The sequence below is a fragment of the Magallana gigas genome, chromosome 9 (assembly GCF_963853765.1).
Source record: "Magallana gigas chromosome 9, xbMagGiga1.1, whole genome shotgun sequence".
Classification (NCBI taxonomy): Eukaryota; Metazoa; Mollusca; class Bivalvia; order Ostreida; family Ostreidae; genus Magallana; species Magallana gigas.
Genome location: NC_088861.1, coordinates 41,939,398 through 41,951,741, shown reverse-complemented (window position 1 = coordinate 41,951,741; position 12,344 = coordinate 41,939,398). Strand labels below are relative to the sequence as shown.

General features: G+C 34.5%; 2 protein-coding genes across 3 annotated transcripts in view; one reads left to right on the top strand and one right to left on the bottom strand.

Moving 5' to 3' along the window:
• LOC105343610 (zinc finger protein 569) overlaps window positions 1-12,344 on the top strand; it is a 29,904-nt gene that overhangs the window by 4,167 nt on the left and 13,393 nt on the right. The gene's annotated exons all lie outside the window — the stretch shown is intronic.
• LOC136271506 (jerky protein homolog-like) lies at window positions 6,703-8,734 on the bottom strand. Its single transcript, XM_066071640.1, has one exon. The coding sequence runs from the start codon at window positions 8,645-8,647 to the stop codon at window positions 6,893-6,895; it is 1,755 nt and encodes a 584-aa protein (XP_065927712.1). The 5' UTR covers window positions 8,648-8,734; the 3' UTR covers window positions 6,703-6,892.

Genomic DNA, 12,344 nt, shown 5'->3' with positions numbered 1-12,344 from the left:
CCTTCTTGGGGCGTCAGTAATAGTCCTGCCGTCACGATTTTAACAATTTAAAATCTACATCATTTAAAGATGCTTGCACATAAATATCACAAATTAGAGCATTGTAGTTCTTGAGGAGAAGATAATTAAACATTTTCCTATATCTTTCTATGTTAAACTTGAACCCCTTTTGAGGCCTCAGTATAGGTCGGGGGGGGGGGGGTATCAATTTCAACAATTTAGAATCTTTATTATATGAGGATGCCTGCTTAGTAATCTCACAAATTGTAACATTGTAGTTCATGAAAAATATTTTTAAATATTTCCCCTATATATTTTTATGCTATGCTTCGAACCCCTCTTGGGGCCCAAGAATTCGTCCCGTCGTCACTTTTTTCATTATTTATCACCTACATTATTTGAGGATGCTTGCATAGTAATATCTCAAAAGGGAGCGTTGAAGTTTAACATTTTCCCTACATATTTCTATATTAAACTTTGAACTACTCTTTTGGCCCCAGTATTAGTCCGAGGGTAACAATTCTAACAATTATTAATCTTCAAACTATTTACAAGCTTTGGTGTTGCAGTGGTTCTCAAGAAGATTTTTTAAGACATTCACCCTATTTTAACTGTTTCGCAATTATTTACCTTTTAAAAAGGGATTTGCTTTTTATTGTAACAATTTAGAATCCCCTTCCCATAAAGATGCTTTGCACCTAGTTTGGTTAAAATCTTGATGGTTCTAGAGAAGAAGTAAAAAATGTGAACAGTTTACAGACAGGCGGTCGGACGACGTACAGCAAGTGATTCAAGTGAGCTAAAACAAAACAAAAGAGGAATCAAAGTTGACTATTGAGAATGCCAAGCAGATAAAACGTAACAAGACTAGATAAAAGAACAGTCAGATCACGTCGAACTTAGCAGGAAAGAAGACAAACACAAATAAATCGTAAAGGGACTAACTTAGAATTGAAATATTGTGATCATTCTAGAAGAAAAACAGGTGAGTTGGGAAAAATTGTAACAGCCTAAATATGAAAAAAAAATCCCTAGATATTTTCCCTTGGGAAGACTAAGTCAATGCAACAACACCAATCAGGCGAAACCATGCCAGTCATAAACGTTCACAGGATTCCACTTATTCTCCAGACAACCTGTCACGATCCCAAGGACCAATGTCAATTTTACACCAAAAATTTTGTATATCATGACGGACGAATTTGAAGAGCAATGATGCAGCAAAAGCAAAGGTGACACTAAATTTAAAAAAAAAGAGAGAGAGAGAGAGAGAGAGAGAGAGAGATATAGAAGAGAGGTGTTGAGAGATATCTTTTGGTGTAATTTAATGGATACCTCAGTTTGATGTCATAGTTTTGCCACCACTTGTAGGATAATCATGTTGATTTCTTAATATCGATAATCTAGGCATGAAATCATAATCAAAATAGAAAAATGGGTGCTAGTTTGAAGAATATCGTCATTCAAATTAATAAGTCGACTCTTCACATGTAATATCATCTTGTCAGGAAATTGTATCGACCTGTAAGATAAATATGTCAGCTTGTCGAATATTTATTCTGATTTGCCAGAAAGGCATGTCATCTTAATTATTTTGACTAGTCAGATCCTTATGTCGACATATCAAAAACATTTTTCAACTTAATGGCACACCTCGTTGTGAATTTTTTAACAAGATTATATGTGACAAGTCTACAAAAAGATCTTAGTTGACATAAATATCTGACAAGTCGACATAAAGATCTGACAAGTTGATATAATTATCCGAATAGTCAACATAAATTTCTGTATGTATTAAGTATTCTGTATATGTGCACCTTTTATTTGATAAACATAAACAACATCAACATAAACAACAAATAAAACCTGTTGATTTCAACCCAAGAAAATGTAATGTTTGAATACATTGCCCCTACATTCACAAAAAATATTGCGTCTTGCGTTAAGGAAAAATTGTGTTTTCTTCGAAATGCAATTAGATGTTTGTTTATCATACCCAAAGTTTACATCTGTGTGGAACGCAAGCACAATCAATAATTTCAATGATGCATATAGAAGAAGCCTGGCAAAAAATAAAGAGATTAACATATTGAGGATTTCATTAACACAACTCAATTTCGTGGAAACACATATTGATTCTTTTTTCTAGGAAGCCCCTAATGAAAAGGATGTCTCCTGTTCCGAATCGAAAAACTCATACATTTCATACGCAATGATTTGCCGTTTTAAATATACTTGTTATGCTTTTGACAAACACATAGATTAAGCAAAATTTCTAAATATGCTGTGTAGATCAAATCAGGTCTCAAATACACGTGATCTTTTTCAGTTTCTCAAAATCAAATTAATTCTCTGTAAGGGTCAATATATAATATATGATTGAAGTGTTCGCGTTAAGAGAGTTACTCTGTAAACTTACAAGATTAATTTAAAAAGGAAACAACATAAACTAGCTTATAAAGGGGCATGATTACAACTTTTAGCTATAATTTTTCAAATATTATTTTAAGGTCTTCCGTTTCCAACGACATATCTTATAGTGATTTTTAGTGGTTTTTGTTCTTTCTTTTTTCCACTATATTCGGCAGAATTTTTCACAGATGAAAGGATACATTTTCTTGAATTATTTAAGGGATTACAGATAATTCAAATATCTCGAGATGTCTTTTTTCATCTTTACAAAATTAATTTCCGTTCGTCCGTTTTCGACCCCGAGACAAAAATCCTTGTCAAAACGAGATCTCATGAACTTGAAAAACTAAACATTGTGGGATAAGAAACCTGTGTATGTGAATATGTGTTAATTGTTTTCTTTGATTCGGCGTAACTTCCGGCTGGCACAGAAAGTTATCCAGAAACGGATTTTTTAAAATTATTTTTATTTTACATGGAATCCTTTTTAAGTTCAAAGGATTACATATGAATCTTTGCGATATTAAATTAACAAAAACAAAATCCGCTTTCGGTGAGATATCTCAAGTATCTCAATTAGCTTTGTTTTTTTTAAGTATGTCCTCGCGAGATCACATAAAATGTAAGTGATTAAGAAACAAAGTTTTTATGGAGCAAAAACAATTATCTGAGGATTTAGATAATGTGTGGTACATTTTTTTACATGAATTTATCTCAAATATCTCATGTAGCTTTCTCCTTTTACAAATTTTGTACACATTAATGGATGATAGTCATTTGATTGATGATGTGTATTTTGCCAACGTCATTTCCGGTTCTCGCTGTTTAGCTGTTTTTCTTTGACAGTTTTAGTTAGCCAATCATATACCTCATATTTACATGCACATATAAATTTGTACAATAATTTCCTTCTTTTATTTTCATTGAGCAATTTCATTTGTCCGTTTCCGGTCCATGGACTTAAAACCTTGTCTCAACGAGATCTCCGATTTTACAGAGACTCTCACAGACAAATTTTGAAGAAATATGGACTTATGTCTGTCGATATGTCTAAGATGTTTTGATTGAATCGGTGTCCAGTCGTCACTGGGAGTACTCCATTTTTGTTTTATTCATTTCCATTGATTTACATGGAAGTTAGCTCTTGAAATTTCCCTCACAATCAGTATTTTATCTATTATTTTTTTAAAGATACAGAAGAAATTTCTTAAAGATTCATACATGTATATAAGAACAGAATACCTTTTTGTTGCTGTAGGACTAAAATATATGCTCAACCAAAATTGGAATGTCACTTGTAAAGTTAAAAGCGAGGTAAAGAACATATATAGTTGTGAAATCATTTACATTACATTTATTGTTCAAAACCTCGGCCCAAGGACTTCCTATTGACAAGCCCAATGAGGGGCCTGGTAAGTAGGTTAGTATAAGCAGCATTTCTGCCGTCAAGGTTGTCTTGAAGTGTAGCTAAGAGGTTAGTAAGGATATGATATCATAATATGTATTAGTATTATTATGATGCTTTGACATTATATCCAACATTTTAAACAATGATTGATAACTGAGTGTTTAAACAGTTAAAAATAAAAGAATTTGTTGTTGAACATTCAATAAATTTCAACCTCATAAGGACTAGATTTGATTTGGACAGTAGTTCGAGTTCCATCCACAGCAGTCATCGGTAGAAAGTAATCTAAGCATTCAGCCTCTGTAGGACATATTGACATTCCTTCAAGCAAGAAAACAAGAAGTATAGCATGGAGGCTAGACAGTCCTTGGAAATGATATTATAGAATACTTATATATAATGATGATTAATAAATGGGTTTTGAACACTTGAAGATGTTAACACATGTTGTTAACATTCAATGAATTTCACTTTGATAAATACTTGACATGACAATGCCTGGAAAATCTTTAAAGAACAGGCATGTCCAAGTTCTTCTATGCACTACTGATATTGATAAGATTATAACTAACCCGATTAATACTATGATAAAGAAAGATGTAATAGTTTTAAAAGTTTTATACTTCCTCTATAACACAACATGTTTTATTGCATAAGAAGCTGGTTTTTATGACAATGATGTTGTCATCTTGGCAGAATCTTATGTTTGATATATGATTTATATCTACACAGTAAATGTCACATAGCTATTGGATACCTAACAATGATAAACTCAGGTAATGACTATTGTTACAGAAATGAATATGAATAATTATTTCAACTAGAAATAAATATAACCGCGATTTGAACTTATTCGAAAAGCATTTCAGTTTGGTTTTGAAGGCTTTGATATTTCTGGTTCGACGTAATGTTTTTTAAAGACGCAATTTTCGGAAGTTTAAAACCTAGGGTAGAACGGGGTAATTTCGACCACTTTTACTGATGCGTAACTTTCATTTCAGAAATCTTTATGATATTCCCATGTGCTTGTTGCAAATCATTTAGGATAAATCGAATAGCTTTTTTGTCACGTAATTTTCTTCTTCCAAGTACAATATATCAATGTATACAGGAATAAGACGAAAAGTAAATAAACATGTCATGCGGGTTAATTTCGACCGGTCTCGGGGTAATTTCGACCACATGAAGGATCGAATTCGACCACGCACTTTTTTCCCCACTAAGTACGACAACGCCGAATATGAAATCACAGTATTTGGAAATTGAAAAATGGAATAATCCACCCCCCGAACAACAATAGATTAATCCAGGTCGACCCACTTGTTGATGACATAGGCATCAGCGCAATGGAAAAGGAATGTCGGTAAGCGTTCAAAAAGAATAGAAGATGGGTAGTCTTTTTAGTATGCTGATATCATCGGAATGCATAAAGGTATATATATATACATATAAATCTATACGTTTTTTTATGTCAGCGATTCTGCAGAAGTGATCATACAGCTGCACAGGTTTGTTGACAGTTGGCTACAAAATATACCACGTGCGTGTCTTTTCTCTGTTGTTGTTTTGAGATTATTTTTTTTTTCAACAAGTGCCCGAATTTTTCATTTCATCATTGATTCATTTTCATATTATTATAACCTCTGCATTCAACTATTAACAAGAACTCAATGTTTTCACGGCACGGGGGGGGGGGGGGGGTTTAAGTAGGTCAGTGTAAATCTTCTTGCGCATATCTTCTTGTGTTGTAGTCATGTAGCAGTGTCAGTCACTCTGTAGTTACCAAAAGAGTCAACTTTAAAGGCATGTTTAAGCGGGGCTTTTTAAATGTTCGCATAATAGACAGTTTTTCGTTCACCCCTAATACATGTAAATGCATTAAGCACTATGTCCTATTTAATAATTAAAATACCTCTTATAATTTTTAAGACACTACGTCACAAGATGGTGATTTAAATGTTTTGTTAAACTGTTTATATTATTCGATTGGGTTGTATATCGTCATAGCTCAGTGGTTAAAGTATTGGGCTTCTGAACCGCAGATCATTAGTTCGAATCTGCCTGGAGCTTTTCATGTTCATGTTAACTAAATTAAATTTTAAAAAATGTAATTTTTCATTCAAAATTGCACCCATTTTGCTTATTAGACTTAAAAACTTCTTTTCCATTATGATAACTATCATAATCGAGTAGTTTTCTGCTGATTTGAGAAAATATTTCACAGTGTAGTGAGCTACCTTAACAAAAACAAAGCACACACCAATGCACAGGGTCATTTACCAGCAAGGTAGGAGAAATTCTTTCAGGGGCGTTTGGGAGGCAAATTAAGAGGCTTAAAGAAACCTGGCTCCACCTCTCTTATCTTAGGGGGAAGGGGGTTATTTAAAAGCTTCTAAATCTACTAAAATTTTGAAGAAATATTTCAAGGAATTAAATTGTTAAATTTTGATTACCTACTAGTATTGTAAGTGCCTATAAACTGGTAATTGTTTTATTTTTGCATTCAGAATGTTGCTGTGACAAGATGCTGCGGATATCAATTCCGAAGAACTTTAGCAGCAGAATAGAAAATTAAAGAGCATCATAGAGAATGTAGAGACTTCAGATACAGTGTCATATCTGGAGACGTCAACCTCAGCGTGTAAGATTAGGCTATTCCAATTTATTTTTGTTTTGTTTTTTTTTTTTGATTTTTTTATATACAAAGAAAATACTCAAATAATGATGATAGATTTTATTAATGTAGAAAATAATATTGATGTGTTTTTTATGTTTAATGTGCAGGTTTTTTTTCTGATAGAAAGATGGACTTTTGAGTGAGTGAATACTTAACTTGGAATGGCCTTAGAATAAGGTATACTAGTATGTAAATAAATTTGAAAGATGATTTAAAACATGTTTAATACCTTTTATTTTATAACAAAATGCACCCCAAAAAAATCTTTGAAATAATGTTGAATTTAGAAACATAGTTTAAAATTTTTGAAATATATTATTCATTCATATAGAGGAGATCAGGAGATCAAAATCTGAGAAATATTTGAACTTTTAACTTTCTATGTAATTGTTCATTTAAGTTGACTTCTTCATTTTTTTCATCCTTCTTTCTTCCCTGAGCTTTTCTTTCCTTTCCTTTTCAGCCAATTTCTCTTGTTTACTTGTTATAACTTCTTTACTTGTCAATACTCTATGTGATGTAATCGATCTATTTGTCGTGCCGCTTTTTGTTTTTTTAGCACTGGAAGAAGGAATGCAGAAGATGCTCTCAACCTCCTGGTTCCATGAAGAAGATTGAACTGGCTCTTCCTCTGTCAAGATGAAATTTCCATTTCCCAAAGATGTCAGAAGGGAAAGGACATCAGGTGTAGGCAAGTCGATCTCTGGTGCATCGGCACCAACCTCTGGGTGCATTTCTGCAGCATCTGCCAGTAGAGAGAGATTCAGGTCAGAATTGGAGTCATCGAAAGCCTCAGAAGGAACTGCATAGCTGATTGGCTCTTTGAAGGTAGGAGACTCAGTCAAGCTGGGAGGCATCTCAGAATCTGTTAGAAGCTGTAAAACAGGGGTATTAGAAACTGCAGAAGAGGAGATGGTAGAAGAGGAAGAGCGATCTTGTGCTTTGTCATAAAGAAGAGAAGGGGCAAAAGCACTCTCAGGGATAGCAGAAGGATTTGGAGGCCATATTCCTGTAGCTCTGAACCCACTGACTATGTTCTCCTTGGTGAAGGCTGCTGTATAGGCTGTGTTGAAAACTCTTGGCCATGTTGTCTTGTTTATCAACAGGTCTGGGTGTTCTGAAAGGAGGTCAGTACACGCCTTGTCATAGGCATGGGAAAATGGACCAAAGACGCATTTGTCCAGAGGTTGAAGATGATGAGAGGTGTGAGGAGGCATAGCCAGAATGATGATGTTTTCTCTGACTGCCTCCTGAAGAAGACCAAGAACCTCATGTGAAGAGTGGGAATCTAGGATGAGGAGTTGGGGACGTTTGGGACCAATGTTTGGTATAAACACCTGCGAAAACCACATCTCTCCTAAGAGGTCGCACATCCAAGCCCTCTCCTGGTATGTCCAAAGAGTGCCAGGGGGAGAATCCATAGTGGCGAAAGACTCGAGGCATCGCGGAGTCTTGCCTTTCGCAATGCACATTGGTGGGAGAGCTCCTCCCTGGGCATTGACGCAAGCAAGGATGGTGACATTTTCCTTTGAATTGCCTGTCCTTCCTGGAAGGGATTTAACCCCTTTCCTGGCAACAACTGTGGTTGGACGATGCTCGAACTGCTTCCCAGTTTCGTCCATGTTCCAGATGAGGTCTGGTGTGAGACTGTGGTGGGAAATCAGGTGAAGCAATTCTGAAAAATAGTTGGATACCACCACCCTATTCATCATCCTAGACCTCATTGTTGAAAGAGGTTCGGGCTTCCGCAGGGATATTTCTGGGTGGCGAGAACGAAACCCCCTCCACCAATCATCACTGGGGATGTTGTTCTTAAAAACATTCAACCCTAGTGACTTGCAGAGCCTTGAAACCTTTAAGATGAGCTGCTGCTTTGAGATTCCAAAACCCATTTCAGCTGCTTTTAGGGAGGAATCCACTATTTTCTGCTCGACTTCCATAGGAAGTGCAGGTCTACGGCCAGCCTTAATCCCGTCACCACTGTCTACAACGTCTCCATTAACCCTGTTTAAAACTGTTGTTTTGGGTACTTTGAATGTGTCGCAGGCCTTTCTGTACGACATAATGCCACTTTTGACAGCAACAACTGCCTTGTCCAGGTTCTCATCAGTGTAATTCTTGTAGATTTTTGGAGCTTTTTTTTTGGGCATTGTAAACTGAAAATTTTAATAAGTACTATTTATTTTTTAATCAATTATTTTACGTGAACTAACTTTTATTAAATATTTATTTAATTCAATCATGCATATTTATAGTGTCTCTCTGTGTGTATTTGTGTGTGCATATTTTTTTTTTTTACAAAAACCGTAATCCCTTTATTTAGCACTCTGGATGATTCTTGGTAAATGATAGAATTTGCTGTATTGTTTAAAAAGGGACAAGTCTACAATGTGTACTTTATTTACAGTTATTAATTGAAATGAAAGTATAAATCATACAAGACAAAAGTTAAATTATGGGTGCTAAATAGAGCAATTAGGGTTCCCGTTTCAGTTTTGACATTTTAATTTCCTTTAAAGTTAGATGAATTAATTTAACTTATTATTTTGCATAACACTCATAACCTCTGAAACACAAACAACGTTTGAAATGTTTAAGGTGGATTAACACACATGAAAAAAGTCACTCAAAAGATAAAATGGTAAATAAACTGTACATATGTCAAATAAGCGAAAAAATTTGCAGGTTGGGGATAAGAAAAGAATATCTTAAATAATTATTTCAATAAGTAACAACAAAGGCCCCTGCGGGATTCGAACTCGGGATGTACAGATCACAAGTCCGACACTTTATCCACTCATCTTTGAGTAAGTTACATGTTGCAGTCGCAGGCACGTAGCATCAGGGGGGAGGAGGGAGCCTGTCCCCCCCCCCCCACACTTTTTCTTGCAGCAACTAATTTTTTTTGAATTTACATATAAAAAATTGAAGTATCATGGAGTTGCCCCCCCCCCCCACTCTTTGGAAGTATGTAAAAAATAGGTATAAAAATGAGGGAATTAGGAGTGAAATTGAATTATAGATATACTACGCCAGCTCTCCCCCCCCCCCCCCCACGGATTAGGATTTTTAGAAATAAAAAAAAATTCCTTTTAAAAACGATGCTACGTGCCCGAGTCGATAAAATCCTTTTAATAAAAAGGATATCGTTTCGATCAGCGGTCAGTCATTTTGTGATGATGTGTTATTCCACCTTAAAATAATTCAGGTTTTGATGTTGGTGGATCCAGCAGAATGTTGAAAGCGCGATTTTAACGTTTATATTTAGACTAGCCTAGTACTGATAAACAAAACTGTAGTTTATCCATCTAAATCCACCAACTTCATATTTGTCAAACTGATAAATTTTGAACAAACAACTGTCAGACATGCAATAGGATAAAATATTGCTCAGATTGCAAAATTTGTTTTTTATTTGCCCCACGCCGGTCCCGTGCGATAACTGAAATATTCGGCCGACTGTCACCGACATTGTTCATTTGAAATATGTGTCTTTTTTTTATGTGTAATGTTTATAATAAAAAAAAACACATAACAAACTGACTTGCGAAATTAGGCTTAATTGAATATTTTTTTTTAATTCCATACCCTCCTTAAAAAACGTTCAACATGTCTTATTATGACAACCCCTACCTTACAACCCTTCGCCAAGTTATTGATATTGTTAGAATTTAAATTTGATTTAAACACCTTATACCATTGAATTTATTTCATAATGCAAATTAAGTGTTGTGTGTCTATAATTAAAACGCTGTTCCTGACGATTCCTCCAGATATGCGTAGAAGGCCCCCTGACACTGGGAAATTTAATATCCACTTGTCTGTCGCATCCTAGTATAGTCGTTCAATGAATTTGATAGCTTGGCTCTTCTGCATCGTCTTTTCAATTATTTTGATGGTGTAAGTATCTGATAACTAGCACCGACCAAGTTTGAGTTCCTGAAACCCCGGCAAAAACATCGAAATCATGGCATGGGCGGTGATGCATTCGTCATAGCCGGTCTTTAGATATTTTCAGTTATCATATATATTCATGTAAACATACTTAAAATACTATAGAACTTTAATGATAACACTATATATCTGATTTAGAGATAAAATAGTCTTCCAAAATTCGAAGATTATTGAATATATGATTCATAACATTGAGGCGCGATAGACCTAGGGTATCTTTTCATGCTGTACACATAACGTTACGTGGTCGAAATTGCCCCGCGTCATTAAATTCGACCGGGTCAATTTTGGACCAAACTTCTGCGGATAAATGTTGTGCTTTCTGAGAGAAATCGATGAAAAAACAACAACAAACTGTAACATGAAGTAATGCCAATAGAAAATAAACCAATTTCTATTCGATACGTACTTTTGAACTCTGACAGAAGTTAAATATCAACAAGGTTGTAAGAGTTGCCTCTCTTGTATTTTGCCGACGTGAAAGCAAGCGTTCGGAAGACGGGGATTTCAAACAAGAAAACATTATTCTTATCAAAAAAAAAAATTATAAGAAAAGCAACTTGGGGATTGACTTTCTCTAATTCCGGAAACATCATACTATTCTGGACACTTCCATGAGTCTTTATGATGAGTTTTACTAATTTGGTCGAAATTGACCGGTGGTCGAAATTACCCCGTTCTACCCTATAGAGAAAAGGACTATATATGATATGGGCTTAAAATGGCCCCTAAAATGAACATCATCATTTTACTGTAAATCTTCGTTTTCTTTGTACAGACATATATATGTGATATATAACGTTCATTTTGATTCAACTGCCCACAATTGAGAAATATGACATCGTAAAGACAACCTTTTCTCGCCATTTTTGCATTTTTAGCATAAAACAGCTTGTTTTCAAGCAGTTTTTCTTTCAGTAAACATAGAGTGCATGTTGAACAAACAAAATTATTTTATTCACAGATTTATCTAGCCAAGGCTAATAAGTGACAAAAATGTTTTCCTTGTTTTAGCATGTGCTCTATATTTCCCATTCATAAAAAGATAAGAAAAATGTCGATTTTTGACAGATTTTGATTGCGTCACTTCTGACGTCATATACTGCCAGTGAGTGCAAATAAATCAAATAATTAGGTGAAAAATATATTTTACATCAACTCTTCTAGAATATAAATAAACATTTTATTGCACTTAAAAAATGGCAAATTATGGGGGCCAAATTGACCTCATACAATATATAGTTCTTTGTAGATCTTATCAATACCAAATGGTCACATGCTCATATGTGAATGCTATTTTATTCATGTACATGTAGTTTGTACGTCAGAAATTGTGTAATTTTGTTATGTTGTATCTATCACATGTTTATCTCAATATGCGGTGGATATCACTAATGGGATACATTTTTGTAACACTGTAAATTCAGTTTTTGAGGGTATTTCAAGCTTTATAAAGATACTTTAATTATTAGTTCCAGAAATCGCTATAGATTGGTAAAATCAATCAACTAAGGAACAAATATAATTTTTGGTGAAACTGAATGGAGGAAAGCTAAGCTTATTAACAACTCTGCAAATACATGTATTGTTTTATGAATGCATAAGAATGCATTAAAAACGTTTTATGAACTGAAGTGATGTCAGTTTTTTTAAATCTTTTAGGTTTCATTATTCAATGCTCTCTGACACAGCAAACATTTTACAAAACGAACGACCCTTTTTCATCGAGTTGGAACGAACTTTAAAAATTGCTTGAATAAATAATTAGATTTTTCCCATTATGACCCTTCCAAAACTAAAGATATAAAGACTGTTTTTGCTTTTTCCACGAAATGGGACGATCACTGATTATTTATATCCGGTACGTGTTTATAGTTTCCCTGACCTTCTTCT